Source organism: Pongo pygmaeus, chromosome 11 (genome assembly GCF_028885625.2).
Source record: "Pongo pygmaeus isolate AG05252 chromosome 11, NHGRI_mPonPyg2-v2.0_pri, whole genome shotgun sequence".
In the NCBI taxonomy this organism is placed as follows: domain Eukaryota; kingdom Metazoa; phylum Chordata; class Mammalia; order Primates; family Hominidae; genus Pongo; species Pongo pygmaeus.
Genome location: NC_072384.2, coordinates 58300428 through 58322727, shown reverse-complemented (window position 1 = coordinate 58322727; position 22300 = coordinate 58300428). Strand labels below are relative to the sequence as shown.

The 22300-nt window shown below is 40.4% G+C and overlaps 1 protein-coding gene across 1 annotated transcript; it reads right to left on the bottom strand.

The window, feature by feature from the left end:
• Positions 1–216: 216 nt before the first annotated feature.
• DAPL1 (death associated protein like 1) lies at positions 217–20900 on the bottom strand. Its single transcript, XM_054478997.2, has 4 exons — positions 20789–20900; positions 11862–11949; positions 9130–9190; positions 217–497 (listed from the first exon to the last, which is right to left on the bottom strand). The coding sequence occupies exons 1-4, from the start codon at positions 20844–20846 to the stop codon at positions 381–383; spliced, it is 324 nt and encodes a 107-aa protein (XP_054334972.1). The 5' UTR covers positions 20847–20900; the 3' UTR covers positions 217–380.
• Positions 20901–22300: the final 1400 nt, after the last annotated feature.

Below are 22300 nucleotides of genomic sequence, written 5' to 3'. Positions count from 1 at the left end.
TTGCCAAGCCCAGTCTACTCCTCTCCAACCTCTGCCTTCAAGGAGAACTCAACGAGGGTAGAACAATGTAGGGTCAGTGTCAAGAAGAGTGCTTATGCAGGGAGGTGGATGGAACAGTCAGGTATTCTGGATGCTTCACTTAGTCTACAGAATTACACATGCAAACATCAATGGGATTCTGACCTGGACCAAAAAGAGGCACAGGGATGTGTCAGATTTACAAGTTTGGATGCTTTATTACCTGAAGTCAAAGGGGAAGATACAAAAGCTGTTTAATTTACCAAGCAAGTGCAGCACACCTATGGAAAGCTTTGGCCCTTTTTGCTAAGCTGTCAGATATTTGAGGCAGCTGGCCAGACGGCTGTGTTTTAAATCCAGGCTTAACATTTTCGAGGCTGTTGAATAATGTAGATCCTTTTCAGTGGAACAACCTTTTCCAGAGCAGGTGTGGGTTTTTGATGCGCCATGTGCACTGTTGCTGGAAATTTATGGTTGAGCTAAAGGTGAGAAGGGAAGAAAAAATAGGCATATTGGATCTTCTTGGTCACGAAATATTAAACTAGTAGAAAGTGATATCGTTGATCAAGGGAATCTCACAATTTTGTTTATTTATTTGATAATGTCTCTTTTTTCCATACTATTTCTAGCCCTAAACCCATGGGAGTATGTTTTAACCTGGGTCTTCTCTCATTTACTGTCTTTAATTTTAAAAAATTCCAATTGACATTTTAAAAAGTAGGAATGGTTAATTATGTCTGCATCAGTTCTCTGTGGTGTTAGCAATTATTCTGGCACTAGTATGCATCTATGAATCACTGAATTCTAAGAAGGCTACAGGGACATTGGAGAAGGTCCAGAGTGGGGACGAAAAACTCCTCAATTGTCAAAAGAACTAAAGAACCTCTGAAAGAAGTTAAGAAGAGTTAGGGTTATTTATTAGGTCTAAGTATGTACATTTGCTATTTTTTAAGGTCAAAAATGATGTGATATTGGCCATTCCATATGGTTCAATCTAAATAGCCCAGTGAAGAGAAGGCTGAGGGATGGCCTACTAGCCTCAGGGAACAAAAGTTCTGATTAGTCTCCTCCACAGAAGACATCTATGAGTAAATAAGCTTAAATGGGCTTATTAACACAGGCTGAGACTTTTTGACAATAAGAGACATTTCATATGGAACCCAGAGACCTTGTGGAATTTACATTAATGATAGCTTAAGATAGAAAGCATGCCCAATGCTGCTGACCACTTCAGACATGGTTTTCCTAGGAGGAGAATTTGGACCCAGTGACCTTTTGGGTCCATGCTAGTTCTTAGTTTCCAAGCCCATCAATATATAAAAGTACCTAAAGAAACCTCCCTTGGCCAGCAAGGAAGGGATGCCTCAGCTCAGTAGGAATTTAACTTATCACTATTGAACTTAGATGCCCTTGCCTTGACCCTCAAATTAAATAAAAGGGGAGATAAACTGTTCATGACCCTAGCCATCACACTGTTTATGGTTTGTTTGGGCTATTCTAAGCCAGGGAAAACATATGTGCCTTACATCTCTTCTCAAATGTCTCTGCCCAGGCCCTAGGCACTCAGCAGTCCCTTTCATATGAAACGTGACTCCAAAAAGTCCTTTCTTCTTGGTTTTAAAAAATTAAACACACTGGAAGAAAATACACTGAAGTGTTAGCAATGGTTACCTCTGGGGGATAGAATTATGGGCAATGCCTAGTCTTTTTCTTCGCTTTATTTATCAGTACTAAATTTTTTTTTTTTTTTACAATGAGCAGGTACAAGTTACACAAAAATTAAGCCCAAGGATTATCTCTGTCAACATTCTAGCAGAATGGAAACAAAACATAATTGAGATATTGATCATAAATGTTGCATTAGAGTCTAAAAACGACCTGATGACTTTTTTTTTGTCAGATCCGTTATCATCAGACCATATGACATGCATTTTACAATGTGTTAAGGGCAGAATGTTTTGCTTTGCTTTGGTTTTCTTTCAACATTAGATCCAGAAGGAAATTTAAGAGGTCACTGACTTTAATAGTTTATTTCCAGACTGTGTGTCTTTAGTCTTAACTAAAATAGATAAATTATTTCAGGTTAGCTTTAAATCATATTTGAGAGATTGCAGGTAGGAAGAAAAATGTGACAAGTTAGTTAAGGTAAAAGCGGGTGAGAAGCAAACAAACAAAAACTCTGATATAACAGAAATTTGGGCAATTAGCCAAGGTAAGGGAGGATAAGAGGACAAGTTGGGACTGGAACAAAGAAAGCCACATGTTGATTGTTGTTCTTAAGTGTGAAAGAGATGATGAGTGGAGGTAGGAAAAGAAAAAGGAAAGGAGGCCGGGCGCGGTGGCTCACGCCTGTAATCCCAGCACTTTGGGAGGCCGAGGTGGGCGGATCATGAGGTCAGGCGATCGAGACCATCCTGGCTAACATGGTGAAACCCCACCTCTACTAAAAATACGAAAAATTAGCCGGGCATGGTGGCGAGCGCCTGTAGTCCCAGCTACTCTGGAGGCTGAGGCAGGAGAATGGCGTGAACCCAGGAGGCGGAGGTTGCAGTGAGCCGAGATCAGGACACTGCACTCCAGCCTGGGCGACAGAGCAAGACTACATCTCAAAAAAAAAAAAAAAAAAAAAAAGAAAAAGGAAAAGAGAGTAGTGTTAGAATAAGTGATAGACGATATTTGCTGCTTAGTTCGGCACTAATTTGTTATTTGATCACATCCAGGGTGATCTCCACAATTTAGAGGCTACATTGTTTGGGCATCTAAAAAAATTGTGCTAAGATATACAAAACATAAAACTTGCCATTTTAACCATTTTAAAGTGTGTGTACAGTTAGTCCAGTGGTGCTAAATACATTCACATTATTGCACAGCTATCAACACCATCCACCTCCAGAACTTTTTCATCATCCTAAACTGAGACTCGGTACCAATTAAACAATAACTCTCCATTCCCTCCTCCTCCAAGCCCCTGGCAACCACCATTCTACTTTCTACAACTATGAATCTGACTACTTTGGGTACCTCCCATAAGTAGAGTCATTCAATATTTGTCCTTTTGTGTCTGGCTTATTTCACTTAGCATAATGTCTTCAAGGTCCATCCATGTTACTGCATGTGTCGAGATTTCCTTCTTTTCTAAGGTTAAATAATATTCCATTGTGTATATATATATCGCATTTTGTCTATCCATTCATCCATTGATGAATACTTGGTTAGGATCTCTTCACCTTTTGGCTATTGTGAATGATGCAGCTATGAACACTGGTGTACAAATATCTGTTCTGAGTCCCTACTTTCAGTTCTTCCAATATATGGGAAGATTATATTGGAAGAAGTGGAATTGCTGGATCATACAGCAATTCTCTCGCTCTCTCTCTTTTTTTTTTTTTTTTTTTTTTGAGTTGAGGTTTTGCTCTGTCACCCAGACTGGAGTGCAGGGGTGTGATCTCTGCTCCCTGCAACATTGAACTCCTGGGCTCAAGTGGTCCTCTTGCCTCAGCCTCCTGAGTAACTGGGACCTCAGGCATGTGCCACCATGCTGGACTAATTTTTTATATTTTTAGTAGACACAAGGTCTTTCTATGTTGCCCAGGCTGGTCTCGAACTCCTGGGCTCACTCAATTCTCCCGCCTTGGCCTCCCAAAGTGCTAGGATTCGAGTTATGAGCCACCGCATTCAGCCTGATATGGCAATTCTATATTTATTTTTTGAAGAACCACTATATTGTTTTCCACAGCAGCTGGACCATTTTACATTCCCACCAGCAATACAGAAGTGTTAAGGGTTACATTTTAACTGAGGCATTCAACCGAAGTTCTAAAAGCACTCCTCAACTACTTCTCAGAAGAGGAATGCCACAGATCAGAATATTTGGGAAACAAAGTCAGCCCCTGTGGCCCATTGGCCATCTGAACTGATCTGGGAAAGTTTGAGAGAAGAAAAGAAAATCAACAGGATTGAGAAAAAAGTAGGAATAATTCTGGCAAAGATAATAGAGAAACCGCCCATAGTTGTTAAGCTACAAGTGTACAGGTTTTGGGGTGCCCGGAGCAGGGTTTCATAGCAACTTGAAAATATGATAAAAGGAAAGTCAAGTTCTCCTTCTCACCTCCCTACCTGCCTCAGTCAGGAGCATCCCGATGTAGGACTTGGGGCTATGGGTGGACAGTCTATAAAGGATCTTCCGTCAGAATTGATGAAACTGTCAATAAAATGGTCAGCTCCTAAATGTACTAATTCTTTGTGGTAGATTTTATATCAATGGAGATAGGAAAAGTTTATTTTCAAGTCTAAACTACAAATAAGTAGAAACAGCTTTCCAGAGTATAAGCTACAGCCAGCTTTGTTTTAGTCTGACATTTTAACTTCGCGGAAGCTGTGGAATTTTCATCATTAGTCTTTGTAAAATGGTAGTATTTGTAGAATGAAAGGTGTTTCTTGTCTCATTCATTAGGGTAAGAGAATCTAGGGTAACCCCACGAGAGAAAGAATTCAAAGCCAGTATATGTACAAGGATCCTGCCTTGCTGTGGCTCCATTACAGGGGCAACATATTGAACTTAGAAAGTGGATCAATAGAAACTTCCACATTGAGAATTTACCTTCATCTTGGGTAGCTGTGACCTCAGAACCTATATTTTTCATTTCAGAGAAAAAGCAAAAGAAGTGTGATAGAGGTCTTTATGACTAGAGAGCCCTGAAATTCTAGATGCAAGAAAATCAGCTGCAGGTTTTGTTTTAGAGCCTGAAGTTGGGTAGTATTAGCGGACTGGCAGCACTTTCATTCATCTTTCCAGGGTGTTAACTGCCAACTCGAATGTTGGCACTTAAATTTCCACACCCTGTTAAGCGAACTGCTTAAAACAAAACATTCAGCTCTCGTCAATGAAATTCAAGGATACTCCTACAGTGATATTAATCTACAGAACAAGAGAAGACTTTTAAAATTTGCAGATGCCTTTGATAGTTTTCTCTCCCCCAGGATCCCATTTCACATACATCTCACTGGCTTTGGCAGTGGTGACCCAAAGTCTGGCAGCTTGAAAAAAGTAGCCCCAACTTTGACCAGGCTTCAGCATTTCCCCCTCCACACCATAACGCAACCCCATTACGGATGTTTTAACTGGATACTTTTATGTTCTGAGAAGTTTCACAACTATTGCCAAATTTAACTGCCATGACTGTCCAGAGGATTAATATATTTGGCAGTATCATTCTCGTTCACTCCCTGCCTTAAAATAATTTTTTAAAAGTAAATGAATGCGCACAAATCCCAGAGGAGCTACGTGACATCTAAAAGGTCAAATAACTTATAAGTAGTGGGTGGAACGTGATCTAAGACCAGGTCTCCCAGATTTCTAGCCTAGAGAGCTTTTGGGCTACATAACCTGTTTTCTGCAGGAATACCATGTCATGTGTTCTGCCACTGGGCAACATGAATTCTGTTATTATTGAGGGCTTCAAGAGGTGGAGAAGGCTGGCTGAAGAGTGGGGAGGAAAGGAGAAATGAGGTAGGGTGGGAGAAAGCAGGCTGTGTGGAGGGGAGAGGTGGGAAAATACTAGGGGGGTAGATTCTAGGCTGCTTCCCACTTTGATTTACCCAATTCCAGCCCTTCGGGCACTATTTTTCAATCTCCAAAATCTTAAACCCCATGTTGATTTTGAAGTAGGAATTCAGAGGTGAGTAGCATACAGAGAGAATTTTCCTGCCATGGTTGAATGGTTGATGTGTTCCTATGGAGAGGGGTTTCTTTAGAGACTTAATTTCTTAAAATAAGTATGAGAAATAACATGGGTTCTTGGGACTAGACATGATTGTAACTGAGGGCATGAACACGTATTAATAAATGCAGAGGATGTGACTCTTAATTCTGCCACTGCATTTATTCTGACCAACTGTATATTGTTAGGTCTCTGTGGCAATATATACCTTGAGGAGAATCATTGTAATGCAGGAAAAATGTATTAAAAGATACCTGTATCTCTGTATCTTTTATATATCGATTCATATATTTTTTGAATCACCCTGTATAGTTTATGCAGCATGGCTATTCAGTTTTAAAAATTCAAGTATTTACCTACAGTAAAATTTACCCTTTTTCATGTGCTGCTTTATGAGTCTTGATGAGTACATACAGTTTGTGACTACAACCACAATCAAGAAAAATAACCATCCCATCATTCCCCCAAATTTCCTCTGGTCATTTGTAATCAACCCCTCCTACTCAGTCCCACACAACTGCTGATCTCAGTAGATCTAGTGGTCAGCAGATCTCAACCCCAGGTTGACATTTATTGTGAAATGTTACTAGGTTTCAGGTTGAATGATGGATTCAGTGGGATTTTTCTTAGCTATATGGAAACACAGGGATTCTACCAATGTTCGTTTTTGAGATAGTCCCTTATGGTAATCTTGGAGCTTATTTTTGTTGCTGGTGCCTTATGCTTTACCTGGGATTCCAAGTGATGGCGGGATGCAGGCCTGGGAACAGAAGATATCACTTGTTGAGGGCTAAGTGTCCTAGCACTGTGCATGTATTATATAACTTCATTTTACTCTCAACATGTCCCTGTGAAGTAGATACTGGTACTCACATTCCCATTTACAGATAAGGAAAGAGGAGCACAAAAAAGTGAAGAAAACTGCCCCAGGACAAAGAGCTAGTAAGATACACAGCCAGCACAGGAACCTGGCAGCCTATGGCTGATGCTAGGACCTGCTCTCCTAACCAGTAACCCGTGCAATCTTAGCCACAGTCCTACTCCACTAAACACTGAGCTGAGCATGAAGGTATATTTTTAAAAATAGCTATAGTTTCTGTTAAAAATATTTCTTTTTTTTTTTTTTTTTGAGATGGAATCTCACTCTGTCACCCAGGCTGGAGTGCAGTGGCGCGATCTCGGCTCACTGCAACTTCCACCTCCTGGGTTCAAGCAATTATCCTGCCTCAGCCTCCTGAGTAGCGGGACTACAGGTGCACATCACCACACCCAGCTAATTTTTGTATTTTCAGTAGAGATCGAGTTTCACCATATTGGCCAGGCTGGTCTTGAACTCCTGACCTTGTGATCCGCCCGCGTCAGCCTCGCAAAGTGTTGGGATTACAGGCATGAGCCACCATGCCGGGCCTGTTAAAAATATTTCTAACAGCACACCATCTCAATGTTCTCTTATGGTTTCCAAATACAACTGATTATTATTGTTAAGTATTGTTACTTAGGGAAGAGGTTATTCTTTTTACCTTTGAAATAAAGAAGTGATATGTCAAAGACATAAGCATATCACATGTCTATAAGAACACATCGTAAACTCTGGCATCATACCAAATACACAGCATGATCAACCTTTATTGACCTTTCCTTTTCAATACTTTATTTTGAGTTAACAAACATTTTAGGGGAACACGTCTATTCTATCCAGTTCCACTTACAACTGTGAGCATTCCCTTGCCCTAAGGAAGTGGTGTTTAGTGGGCAGGAGCAAGAGAATGTAAGATGTGGGAGCAGGCAGCTTGTGTTACAGGGTATCATACACCAGCCCTGCCTCTGAAGCCAGGAAGGCAGAGAGTCACTTATGACTTCACCCTAAATCTACCTGAGTGGAGAACCAAGGCTCCCATGTGAGAAGGCTCTGTAGCTATGGCTCATCATCAAGATCTTACCTTGTACAATCTGCCCTGTAACATCATGGCCTTTAGATGTACTGCCTTATTTCACTGTCATAAAAGCCAATACTACTAACCCTAACAGAGTGCAAAGAGGTTACTCTGTGCTGAGACTCTTCCAAGACCTTCATGTATGTAAGCTCATTGTCTCCACATAACAACCCTATAAGCTGTGCACTCTTCCTTACCTCCATTATACACACATGGAACTGAACCACAGGATAAGTAACTTGCTCAAAGCCATACAGATGGTGATGAATCCAGTGCCAAATGGGGGGCCCAGGGGCCAGCTGCACTAATCTTTTTCAAAGGCTGAGCTGGTGGTCCTCAGGCATCTGATTTTGGCTGCAACAGCAAGTCTTCCTTCTACAGAGGACACTTTGTCTCGCCCCTTCCATAAACATGGCAGTAGCAGAAAGAGTGGCTCTATATTACCTTAACTGTAATGTACTTGCCTACTAGATGTAGAATAAGGGCCCTCACTCAGCTCACCTACAAAATTTGAAAACAAACTTTTGAATCCAGAAAACCAAACCACTGTCTACTTGGTAAGAGTTTTCTGAGTTTCTAGAACTACCTAGAAGGAATTCAGGATATATGGCCAGGTGCAGTGGCTCACACCTGTAATCTCAGCACTTTGGGAGGTTGAGGTGGCCAGATCACCTGAGGTCAGGAGTTTGAGACCAGCCTGGCCAACATGGTGAAACCCTGTCTCTATTAAAATACAAAATTAACTGGGGGTGGTGGTGCATGCCTGTAATCCCAGCTACTCAGGAGGCTGAGGCAGGAGAATCACTTGAACCCAGGAGGTGGAGGTTGCAGTGAGCTGAGATTGCACCACTGCACTCCAGCCTGGGCAAAAAGAGCGAAACTCTGTCTCAAAAAAAAAAAAAAAAAGAAAGAAAGAAAAGAAAAGAAGGAATTCAGAATATAGAAATAAAAATAGCCCTGGTCAACTACCTTTATAAGCAGACTTTACTTATAAACCCAGCTGGTGTCCAGCCTTCCTCCAACCCTAGACCATGCAGCCCTCTACCACCCACCCTCTCCTCAAATCAAATATCTCCTTATAGGAACACAGGGGCAGGGAGGAAGGTCAAAAACCACTGAAGCCCCACTCCACAGGCTGCCTTTTATAAAAACATGCCAATGTTTCCAAGAAATATTTGGGATGGCAAAGTACCATTCTGCAAACTCAGCATCATGATTCCCACTTTCTTATCTTATTTTTGAAATGATTTATTAAATGGACACTTTAGGAATTTGAGAGAAGCAGCTTCTCCCACTCAAATCACTTTGTGTTCCTCTGACAGAGAACAAATTCTTTCACAAGGACATCAAACCTCTGGGCTGGAAAAAACCTCAGTGGTCATCCGCTCATTCACCCATGCAGCCGGATCCGCTGGGCAGACTGACTTGGAGTGCTATGTGATTTGCCCACAGCTCACCTTCTCCAGTGCGTCATTCAGGGCATCCAGTGTCTGTATTTTGGCAACATTTGCAATGGCACTGTGAAGATGAAAAGAAACTTTGAACAGGACTTAAAAAATTTTCCCACTGAAAAGGCCACATGATTTATAGAGGGCTGTCTCTCCGGCCTTTTATGCTTTCACTCTGCTTAGGAACATCTAGAAGACACAGATTTTGCCTCTGTGTACCTATGTGCTACACACAACAAGCTTTGCAGGCCAAGTTATTATTATCATTTGTTTGTTTTTTTTCCGAGATGCAGGTTTCACTCTTGTTGCCCAAGCTGGAATGCAATGGTGTGATCTCGGCTCACTGCGACCTCTACTTCCTGGGTTCAAGCGATTCTCCTGCCTCGGCCTCCCGAGTAGCTGGGATTACAGGCATGCGCCACCATGCCTGGCTAATTTTTTGTATTTTTAGTAGAAACGGGGTTTCACCATGTTAGCCAGGCTGGTCTCGAACTCCTGACCTCAGGTGATCCACTCGCCTCAGCCTCCCAAAGTGCTGGGATTACAGGCGTGAGCCACTGTGCCCGGCCATTATTTTTTTTTAACTTTTTATTGAAATATGATATACATACAGAAACATGCACATACTATAAGCATATAGATTGAATAAAATTGAAATCACTGGTCAACCCAGCTGCCCCTAAGGATAACTGCTATCCTGATTTATAGCCCCAAAGACTAGTTTTGACTGTTTTTGTGCTTCATAAAATGAACCGTCTACAGCTCATACCCTTTTGCATCTGGCTTCTTTCTCTCAGACCAAGTTATTTTGTAGGAGAGTTTCATTCAGGGCCAAATCTACAGTACAATGTCTTGAAGAAACTCTGCACTTGGCATATATTTTTTTCTGGATGGTTTCTGTTGGTTTGTAGAAGCTATTAGGAAGTGGACATGGATTGATGATGTTTGGAAAATTCTGGTCTAGAGCATATTTTTAAAAAGCTATTCTCTAAGATGACATACAAAGCAGTGTTTGTCCATGAAAACAAGGCTTTCCTATCCTGTGCACATGCCCTGCTAGGAGATGTAAATAGCAGAGGGGGATATATGTGGAGCTAATGATACTTAAGCCTAGGGTCTCCTGCCACAATGGCTCCTCCCAAGGCCCTGGGAGGGGCCCTACCCATTTCATATCGGTCATTTTTGGTTATTTTTCTTTTAAAATGGCCCTGAAAGTCCGTAAGATTCAAGCTCCACATAACCTGTTTCTGTCCCTGGTACTTAGGGCAAGAGCTATCTTTTGCTGTTTAAGTTCTGTAAAAGTCCAATTCCTGTCATTTAACGACTATTAGAAAACAATTGAGTTTTTAAAGAAGATTCTAATCACTATCTCATTACCCTCTAGCCAACTCCCCTGCCTGCAATGTTCAGTGGATGTTAGAATTAATAGTAAGTCCCATTTTTCTGAGATGCAGAGAAATGAATGACCTGTCCTTTCGCTGTCCGCTAGTAAGTCATTTCCAAGATAAGACACTTTAGTTCCTGAGCCCCTGGCTCAGGCAGGTTAACTAATGTTACAATAAGCAGGGCACATGCTTGAGTCAGGTTTTAGATACAGAATGAATAGGTCTCAAAGTTAATCAGCTTGCAATTCAATCGCAGTCTGATATCATTTACAGAATGCATTCACTATTCTAGGAACTGTCCTAGATGCTGGGTCAGAAGATAAATAACGTGTGACCTCCACTCTTGAGGATGTACAGCTTCCTTTTTGTCATGTGATGGTTAGTTTCTGATATCAGAAATAACAAATGACTTGCTGCTAATGGGGCGAATCAGTATTTCATTCTAAAGTGGAGGGAGGCAAATCCTCAAAAAATGTCTTCCCAGAAATTACGCAGCAATCTTTAAAAGTGATTTAAAAATAATTTTATAGAAAAGAGTCAAAGAAGTGCCATAGTCTATTCCCGTTCTCTTTCTGAGATGGTTTAACTTTTACAGAGGTGCCTGGAGCATCCTCTACTCAGATCCTTTTGAATTACTCATCAACCGATCTGTGGAAACCATTTCCAAATTAATAGTCTCTGAAGTACTCCTCAGAAAGAACCAGTTCTGTGTGTTTCTTGTTTTTTGAAATGCTCTGGTTTTCCTTACCCAAGGCCTAGAGTGGCTGGGCCATTTGCGTACCTGATCCAGCCCACAGCTCTCTGCTGAGTACTGAGAATAGCGCAGGCGTCAAGGTTATGGCGGAAGGAGCAGCGGGGAGGCTGCTCGGTACCCATGTGCCTTCCGGCTATGCCAGATATAGTGGCCATTACTTTCTAAATAATTCAGTGATGGATTTAAAACAAAAAAGACATTTATTTTTAATTCAGGACATTTACTTCAGCGGAAAGCATATTATGAAAACAGAGACAGCCTAGGAACAATATTTTAAAGGCTGATCTGAAAATAGGATAAAAGGATGGGTGTCAGGTTTGGATGCATTTAGGACCGTGCCTATTAAGTGCAAAGCCACAGACAGGAGGAGAATGGGTGGGGGTCGTGATGGGAGCCCTCTCAGAGGGATCCCTCCGGAGGGTAGCCACCTACCTTTCCCCACCCCTCACCCTAACTCACCACAGATCACACCCTCCCCCTCCCGCCCCCTTCTCTGGCTGCCTCCAAAGGCATAGGGAGCCTTGGTTTGTCCTAAAACAACTCTTGGAGGCAGAGTCACTCAAAACTCCTCAAGGTGATGGAGAAAAATTAAGAGTCCCTACCTTGTTTTCTCGAATCCTGTTTTTTTGGTATGTCTCTCCAAGACGCCAATTTCTTGTTTTTTGGAAATTCTCATTCCTCCAGCTTTTACTACAAACAGATAAAAATCAGCATGGAAGTTAGAACAGTGAGAGAAGGCTTGCTTTGTTATTAAAAGTATGACTTTAGATTTGAAAATAATTTTTGAACTTATTTTTTAAAGATCTAAACTTTTGTATAAAACAACACAATAAAAAAAATATATATATATTTTATTGGCAAACCAGGTGTGGGTGGAGGAAGGGCTGAGAGCTACTTGTTTATGCTCAGAGAAGTGGAACCAAGGCTGAAAAAGCAGGTTACACCTTAGATTTAGGGAGGAGAATAACAACATACTCCCTTAGGCATTTCACTGAAAAACATTTTTTCTTATTATCAAACCAATTACATTCCCCACAATAGTAACCAACAATTACAATGTGACCCTCTGTTTTCCCACCAGATTAAAGTTGTGAGTGGCTTGCATTTTTTTTTCCAACCAAAGCTTTCAAAAGCCAGATTCTGAGAGATGAGCCAAAAGTCAGGGCACACAGTGACAAAAGGCATTTAATTCAACAGAGATGGTTCTGATTCTACCAGCCCCAAAACTCCGGTGTTGGCCAAGCTCAGATGTTCTAATGAGTAATTAAACTGCATTAATAATCCTGCCATTCAAGTGATCAATTAGTATTAATTAGGCTACAGATGACCTAACAGCAATTCAAGTGTTTAACAATGTCAGATGAAATCAACTTTTGAAAAGGAACAACTCATTTCAGATAGCAAGTCAAAGCAAATGCTTTTTTTCTGTTCCCAGGAAATTTGCACATCTAAAATCTGACAAGCTCAAATGAGAAAAAGCTAAATAGACATTGATTTGTTTGAGCCTGTTAATTCTTTTTATGAAAATGCCAGACTGGCGATTTTCTAAAACTGTGGTCCAATAAAGTGAAAAATAAAGAAAATGTATTCTATTTCTCTGTGCCCTTGTGAACTGACTTCATCATTGTTCTTTACAATTATTACTTAATTTATTGTCTTGGTTATGTTATCTGCATAAGGCCCAAAATTCAAAAGCCATAAAAAGGTCTGCAGTCTCCCTCCTACAATTATTTTCCAACTTCCTAGATTATCTCCTAAGATACTGCTAATGTTATAAGCTTCCTGTGTCTTCATCCACAGTTGTTCTACACATACACTCAGGTTTTATTTTTTATAAAATGGTAGCCTAAGGTACACATTGCTCTACATCTTGTTTATTTTCTTCATTTAATCACATATTTTAGAGAAAGTTCCAAATCTATATTTACATCTACATTTATATCTCTATATATCATTTGTGTGTTTTTCTTTTTAACATCTGCTTTAACATTTTATTGTATGAACATCCTGTGTTTACTTAACTAGTTCCCTAATGTTGGACATTTCATGTGTTTCTAATCTACTGCTATCACAAACAACGCTGCAATGAATATCCTTTTGTTACCAAAAAGAGGTGTCTTGATCCAGACTCCAAAAAAGGGTTCTTGGATCTTGCACAGGAAGAAATTCAAGGCGAGTCACAGAGCTCAGTGAAATAAGCAAGTTTATTAGAAACAACTCCATTACAGAGTAGGGTGTCCTCAGAAAGTGAGTGCACAAACACACTGTTTTTCAGTTTTTCTTATATAGGGGTCTTGTCTATGTAAAGACTAAACTGTGACTACATGCAGGTGAGCAGACAACATGACAAGATTTATTATTCTACTGATGTAAAGAAAACCATCCTTGGTGTTTTGGTGTGTGAGTACATCAAAGCATAACTGTTACTATCTTGAAAGCATTATCATTATGGGTATTGGCACATCTGGACTTTCTGTGGTTGTAAGGGTTTGTTCTTGCAGGCATTACCAAGCTGCTTCCTCAGCTGTAAACATCTTAGCACCATGGGGTTGTGACTAGCAAGGAATGTGCCTCGCTCATTCTAAGATGGAGGTGATTTTCAAACGATGTCACTCTGACTCTTCTAGGCTCTTCCTCTCCTAACAGTTTTAGATACATAATTTTGCACAAATACAAGCATACCTGTGGGGGAAATTCCTAAAAGTGATCTTGTTAGTTCTTAAGAGTATGCGTGTTTGGAATTTTGTTAAATCTTGCCAAATTGCCCTTAGCGGAGGTTGCACCAGTTTAGAATCTCACCAGCCACGATGACAGTGGTTGTTCCTCCATACCCCTGTTAACAATGTGAGCTATAAAGTGTTTGGTTTTGTCAGCCAATAAGTTACAAAATAGATAAAGGTATCTCACTGTTTTAATTCTCATTTCTCATGTTTTATTAAAGGTTGAGCTTGGTTCTGTGTTTTAGAAGCCATTTGCATTTCCTTTGCTGTAAGCTGTTCAAATCTTTTGTCCTTTTCAATTATTGAATTGCTAGTCTTTTTCCTATCTTTTTCTTATTGATTTATAGGAACTCTTTTTCCATGAGATACATTGCAAATATAAAATATTATATTGTACCAGTTACTGCTTTTTGACTTTATTGATAATGTTTTTGCCAGTCAGAAATCTGCTGTTTTTATGTGATCTTGTCAATCTCTTATGGGTTTTGTGTCACTAAGATTTGATGTTTTACTATTCAACCATTCCTGCATTCATGGAATAAACTCCATTTGGTCATTTGAATTACCAAGTTTAAGAAATATTGATTTTTATATATAAGCCTCAGCAAATACTATCTTTATACATTATCTGCTTTAAATTATATATATATATACATTCTTTATATATATAAATTCTTTATACACACACATATGGCATACAAAGTAATCAGCAACAAAAATGAAATTATATGGAAACATTTCTGAATAGCCACGGAGTACAGGTGAAATAAATCAAGGGATGGGCTTTCTCCCAAAGAATGTTTGAGGCGTGTGTGCCTCCGTATGGGAGATGGTGTCTGCTCATAGCACTGTTGCTTAATGCTAAGCAGAATCAAATAAGAGCTCTGGGGCCTTTGATACACCTCCCAACAGTATTTTTCATTCTCCTTATGACAAGTGCCTTTCATATATAGTGTGCTGTAATTATTTTCTTGTTAGTGTTCCTTTTGCTTTCCCTGATGCTATTATTCCTACACATTTTCTTCTACCTGGATTAACTATTATTACCAACTATAGAAGCAAAATTGTTTTAGTTAAAGATGAGAAGACCTCACTGGGCACGATGGCTCACACCTGTAATCCCAGCACTTTGGGAGGCCGAGGCAGGTGGGTCACCTGAGGTCAGGAGTTCAAGACCAGCCTGACCAACAGGGCAAAATCCCATCTCTACTAAAAATACAAAAATTAGCCGAGTGTGGTGGTGATTGCCTGTAGTCCCAGCCACTATTTGGGAGGCTGAGACAGGAGAATTGCTTGAACCTGGGAGGCAGAGGTTGCAGGGAGCTGAGATTGCACCACTGCACTCCAGCCTGGGTGACAGAGTGAGATTCTGTCTTAAAAAAAAAAAAAAAAGAAAAGAAGACCCTTGGAATGCTGAGTTCTGTATCGCTCATTTGGAAGGACATTGACAATCTGGGAATCTTCAGAGGAGAGTGACCAGAGTGAAGGCAGGCATGCTACATGAGGAATTAGGGAATCTAGTAAGATAACTCCTGAAGAAGCAAAGACTCAAGAGAGCTTAGGCAGCCATCTTCCAAGATCTGAAGGGCTGTCATGAGGGCAGAGGAGCAGTTTACTGGTGAGGAAATGTTATGTAGGGTTGGACAACTCTATTCCTCCTAAGCTCTGTGACTGTGAGTAGGACACTTAAAATGGCTCAGACTGTCTCCACGTCCTTCAATGGGGAATAATACTGACTACTGCTGTCAGAAAATAGAGGTGACATAAGAACCTGGTGCATGGTAGGCACTTACTAATTACTAATTATTATTTATATTTATTTTATGTGGTTCCAGAGGTGAGAACGAAGACCAAAGACGAAGAGTTCCAGAAAGGTAAAGTCTGGCTACTTGTAAAAGCTTGTCTTATTCAACATGAAATAGATTGCCTAACACAATAATGAGTTTTTTGTACCTCAGTGTATTAAAGTGAAGGAAAGAAGTTCTTTTGTCGTGAATACCTTAGGAGAACTTTGGGGAATTCAGTGGAAGTTGAACTAGATTATGTTTATTATAAAGTCCTTATTATAATTTCAACTCTTTTCATCTACCTCTAAAAAAAATTCTTCACTTCTTTCTCTTTGGAAAGAACATAAGGCACTTAACAAAGAAATAAATGCCAAAATAATTTTTTTTTTTTTTTTTGAGACAGAGTCTCTCTCTGTTGCCAGGCTGGAGTGCCATGGAGCGATCTCGGCTCACTGCAACCTCTGCCTCCTGAGTTCAAGTGATTCTTCTGCCTCAGCCTCCCGAGTAGCTGGGACTACAGGCGCCCGCCACCACACCCAGCTAAACCATAAACATGGGAGTTCCTCATCCTTATTGTTATAAGATAGACATTTTACAGGGAAGAAGAAAAAGTCCTCCCCATAAGATTCCTACTTCCATCCAGCAGTCTTTAAATCCTCTCTGTCATAGGGCTGTGGGCTCTAACTCAGCAATTTCAGAAGCATAAGGGAAACACACATTGGATTTCCAGAACGCAGTTCTTGTACCAAACTTGTTCTGGTAGCTGATCTTACTTGGTCATCTATGTACAGTAGAAAGAAGCGGAAGATAATATCCCTAGACTACAGATGGATGCACTGATATAGATTTGGGCTCTCACTACACTGGGGTGACTGAACCAGGTGGAGTCAGTTTGTGGGAGGGTCATCTTAAAATCTCTGCTGGGAACACTGATCACAATGATCTCCTGGGGTCTAGACAAGCCATTATTTACAATGCAACACAATCAGGTTCTTGCTCATTTTGCTTATACTAGATACCTCGATTCAAGACACCTTTTCAAAGTTTCACTGTATCCAAATCGATCCATTTAAGTTTGTAATCCTTTACGTAACTCCATGTTTGGGACTATCCTGCCTTTTGAACCTTTGCAGAAAGATCAATTGGAATTGGGCAAAGTAAAATATGAACTGATTTAACATTTTAACAGGATTTTGAGTACAAATATGTAAATTAAGACTTTCAGTCCTTTCAATAATGAAGATGAACTAGAGATAGACAATGTAAAAAAGGGAGATGCTCTTTTAGATAATTTCACTAGAAAACCTAAATTTAAGCAGGGAAAATGAAGCTTTGCTTTCCCATCTCTGCATGAGAATTATACTCTTGTGACCGCTTTTGTAGTTTATAAATTTTTAAAAATACATCATTTAGTTTAGAATTCTAAATGATAATTTTCCAGCTAAGATTTTCCAATCTTTTTCACAGTTTTTGGTAGAGAGTAGTGAAGATAAACATAAGCCTGCAAAAAAAATTCGGCTTTTTCCTTCACAAATCCATGGACAATGTATGTGAAAAAGCTGAAAGGCACAAAGGTTTGTGCAAACTCTGCCTTGTGAATGAGAACATCTATTTGAAGGTTTAATGAAAAGTTTAGATGTTTGCAAAATGCTTACTTTGCATTCACAGTTAATTTATCAGGAAATTTTAGGCTGCCAATCAAGACCCCCAAAACCCTCATCAAGAGAAGGTTGTGGAGCAAACAGAAAAGGCTTTAGAGTAAGAGGGCTTTGACATGAGGTCAGCTTCATTTTCCAGTTCCAGCTCCACTTCCCACTAGCTGTGTGGCTTTCAGCAAGTCCCTCAGTCTCAATGAGTCTCCGTTTGCTCTTCCGTGAAACATCACCCATCTGCAGGGCTGTTGCCACGTCTAGAAGTCTCTTTGCTGTGCCAGGTGCAGTCAGCATTGAGCGAATGGCAGCTGTTCTTGCAGTCCTCAAATCCCTGTCCCCTGGGGCAGGAGGAGGTGAATTTCACAGCCTCTCTCTTTTAACTTCATGGTTCTGTCCTGTTCCAGTGCCCCCAAGTTGACTTGAGCAAATGGAATCGAGAGATTCAAGCCTTTGGAGTGTGTGAGTGTTTTCAAATGACCGTGGTCCATATGCAGTTTATGGTTGTCCCCCATTTTCTGCATTAGTTTTACAATTGGGCATACTCCCCCTCCAACTTCCTTCGCTCTTTAATGAGTCAGAAAACATATTCTCTTTAGGGATTCAGTGGCAACACCTCTAATGGCTCTGATTCATTTGGCTTAGACCCAATTAAAAAGTGCAGGAAATATAGAAAAAGTCATGAACCACTGCTCTTCTTTCTATTCATCATATATCTGGCTTCCTGGGATCACCTTCTACTCACATATTTTTGGTGCTGCTGTTCATATAATGGGGTTCTTCTGAAAGTGAGAGTGAGACAAATCAAGAAAGCAGAAAATTCCAAGCTCTGCTTACTGGAGCCCAGGCCACCTTGTGTTTTATGTAGTCTCATTTCACAGCATAAATGTATAACCAGGGCTATCAGAGATGCAATATATTATATTAATACACATTAAAGTGAAACCACTGACTGCTCCATAGATAGGTAGGAAAGAGATGCAGCTGGCTGACTTCTAAGTGTTTTTTTTTTTTTTCAGACGGAGTCTCGCTCTTGTTGCCCATGCTGGAGTGCAGTGGTGTGATCTCGGCTCACCGCAACCTCCGCCTCCCAGGTTCAAGTGATTCTCCTGCCTCAGCCTCCCAAGTAGCTGGGATTACAGGCACGTGCCACCACGCCTGGCTAATTTTTGTATTTTTAGTAGAGATTGGGTTTCACCATGTTGGCCAGGCTGGTCTTGAACTCCTGACCTCAGGTGATCCACTCGCCTCGGCCTCCCAAAGTGCTGGGATTACAGGCATGAGCTACTGTGCCCAGCTGAGTGATTTCATTTTTAACTGTGATGGGATAGGCACATATTTTTTCCATTGCAGTTTCTGTTCCGACTACTGCAGTAGTGTCTAATGCCGCTCCAGCATCAGGATGTCTTGAAATTGGGGAGGATAATTTCTTTTGATAGTGATGTGTTCTACCGGGCCTGCATTTTAAGGCGGCTAACATTCAGGTGCCAGGTACTTTACAGAGGTGATCTCTTTTAATCATTACAACAAACTTACTAGATAGATGTTATTTATTGCATCCTGTTTCAGAGATGAGGAAACTCAGGCTTGAAGATGTGAAATGAATTTGAGGTTCAAACCCAGGTCTGTCTGATTCCAAAGGCTATGTATGTCCCACCCTCCCCACTGAATCATATCTTCTTCCCACTTTTAGGGATCTGTATTTTGCTTATAAAAATCAAGTGAAAAATTAATAGAATTTTGGCACTTGTTTTTGTTCCATAAATAAAATTTTGCACCACCGCAAACAGATTCAGACTTAAAATTAGTGGCAAGACAGGCTGAAGGATGACACTTCTTTGTTCCCTTGTGCTCAGTGGGGAGGCAAAAGTCTGCCTTCATCTCCATTCTAATTATCCAAAACCTCTTATCTGTAGTGTCACAGTTCATAATAATTAATTGTCATGCCAGAGGCATTGTGACATGCTTGATGGAGTCATGGTGTGCTATGTACACAGAGTAATTAGCAATCATTAGTGGTGGGGACAGAAAGTTCCCGGTGGTTTCATTCGAACTTTCATTTGGTTAAGTTTATGTCTGTGTTCTTTGTGCATAAATGTAGTTTAGCAAAACAGGTTTCAGCTTAGCCATTTTATGAAGGGTTGGAGTGGAAATGACATAATGAGAATGGAGTTCTTTTTTCTTTTGTCTTTGTCTGTGTAAAGAGCCTCTCTTCGAATGATTTGCATGTATACTTCCTGACTGTTAGCTAGCATCATTAACTTTAAATATAGGTAATGTTAAATATTGCTAAATTTGATTACAAATATAAAATATCAGTAATCTACCAGAGGAGATCAGAGCAAGATGTCTAGAGCTGGAAACTCAGAATGAGTAGTAAAATCTGGACTCTTTTTGGCCAGGCTACCCGCCGGAAAGCCACCAAAACAATGTTACATTTTGACTCTCTGTGAAGACGATACCTGCCATCACCATCTGCAGCCAAGATTATTGAAATAACCTTGGCCTAGAGGTGCCAGAGAATTAGACGTAAATATGTTTTTGTAAATGCAGAAAGGCAAGAACAAAGCAGTCAAGCTTTTGAGGTCTTTCTTTAGTAAAAAAGAAGGAAGGCAGTTGGAAGAATATAAAACTGGCTAAAAATAGGCCTGTACACCTCAGCCAATCTATATGAACATATGGTTAAGTACAATAAAACTAATTTCCATATTCCAGAGAGTCAATATAGATAGCATAAATTTAAAAAAAAAGACAACTATGGATGCTTTGCAAACACCTTGACAGCTACTTTTTCCAGTCAGCCTCCTCAAGTCCTGTGTCTTGATTTAAAAGTACTTCTCAGCTTGTTGACAGGTAAATACATCCCCAAAGCCTGAGGAGGGAGAAAGAAATGTGATTGTTGTCCTCTGTGCAGAAGCTGCTTTGCCTTGGTAGGAAGTCACATGATGCACAGGCATCTTGGGGAGACTGAGTCTTACAGCTGGAACCTCTAAAGAGAAAGGTTTCCATGGTAGCAAACCATCTTCCTGGTGTAGATGTGTCACTGCTAATCTACAGCCAGGGCCCCATGAAAGGAACGCTGCCTCAAGGGAGGAAAAGTGCAACCTCTCTACCTATGCCTTTCCACAGCCCCAAATCCATACACTCCCGTAGGTAATTAGGTTTTAGCTCACTGGGGGTCTGACAAATCCCCAGGTGGCTTTACATACAAGCTAAGAAGGATCAAAGACATAAGAGGAAGTCAGGCTGCATGGAGTTAAAGTCATACTGGGTAGGCAGAGAAGCTTCGGTCTGTTAGGGTGCTCCATGGAAGGCATTGGTGGAAGAGGGGAGCAGCAACAGCCTGCAGGACTGAGGGCAGGTGGCAGCCTACCTGCAGGAGGATGTCCCCCTTTCCTAGGGGAGAGCAGGTCTTGCACTTCACTTGCCATAGCGTGTGCCAGTGCCAGTGCCAGTGCTGGTGCTCTGGAGGCCGAATGCCAGCTATGGCTGCCCCACCACCGCACCGGCTTTATAAAGGCAGGGGGCAGGGCCCCTTAAGGGCATTGCTGAGCAGCAACAGGGCTTGTTATCCAGCTCTCTGGGAAACCTGCATCTCCTTGGCAAGTTTTCTCTTAGAAGAAGACTTTCTTCTTCCCTTCATCTGGGAAGGCAAGGTAGATGTCTACAGGAGACAGGATATTCTTTTCTTTTTTTTTTTTTTTCACAGGAGGAAAGGGAGAGGATGGAGTTCAGTGGAATTCTTTTTCTCTCCAACTGTTGATCCCTCAAGTGTGTATAGTGCACCTGCAATGTAACAGGCTTTTGTCATATTCTGGCATGACAAGGGGGCCAAGACAAGCTCTTTGCTTCAGGACATCGGTAGTCTTTCTAAAGAGACAGGTATAGAGCAAAGCCCTGTGCCTCTGTCCCAGTTTTTGCAATTATAAGCATTTATACTAAGAAAATAATTGGAAATGTATACAGAGATTTCTGCGCAAGGATGGTAATCATATGCTTCTTTTCTTTTTAAAATATTGATGGGAATCAACATAAACATCTCCAAATACAGAGGGATAGTTAAGATGAATCAAGATCTCACTGTGAGAGTATACCTTACAATCATGTTTTCAAATAATATTTAATGATGTAGAAATATTAACGATAAGATAGTGGAAAAGTAGACAAGATACCAATCAATGCCAATTTTGTTAAAAAGGAAAAATACAACTTTAAGCTTAGACATTATTGTAATTCCAGCGCCAATAAAAGTTTAGCATGTGGCAGATATTTATAAAAATTTCTTTGTTCTTCAGTACAGTTAAAAAACAACTTGAAGAGCAATTGTCTGCTCTTCAAAAAACCCTGTTAAGAAAATAAAAACAAGCTACAAACTGGGAGAAAATATCTGTAAAATACATTTCTGATGAAGTACCGACATTTAGAATGTATAAAGAATTCTTACAACTCAATAATAAGAAAGAGACAACCCAATTAAAAATGGGCAAAAGATTCAAACAAAACATTACAAAGTAAGGATATTGACAACACATAATCACATAAAAAGATGCTCGACATCATTAGTCATTAGGGAAATGCAAATTAAAGCCACAATAAAATACTACTACATATGTATTAGGATGGCTCAAGATAAAAAAAAAAAGGAAAATACAAAATGCTGGTAAAGACGCAGAGCAACTGAAACTCTCATACATTGCTGGGGGAAACACAAAAAAGCAAAGGTGTTTTGGAAGTCAGTTTGACAGTTTCTTATAAAATTCAACATACATTTACTATATATGACTAACAATCCAATTGCTAGGAATTTTCCCAAGAGTGATGAAAACATATGTACACACAAAACCCTATGTGCAAATGTTTATAACAGCTCTATCAGGATTGCCAA

What these genes read in the sequence shown, in the direction of transcription:
- DAPL1 (XM_054478997.2), bottom strand. Translation starts at nt 20,846, where the DNA reads ATGGCAAGTGAAGTGCAAGACCTGCTCTCCCCTAGGAAAGGGGGACAT. An exon ending in ACAGGATTCGAGAAAACAAG is followed by an intron (nt 9,191 to 11,861) that starts GTAGGGACTCTT and finishes TCATCTTCACAG; the next exon opens with TGCCATTGCAAATGTTGCCA. An exon ending in TGAATGACGCACTGGAGAAG is followed by an intron (nt 498 to 9,129) that starts GTGAGCTGTGGG and finishes TCTCACCTTTAG; the next exon opens with CTCAACCATAAATTTCCAGC.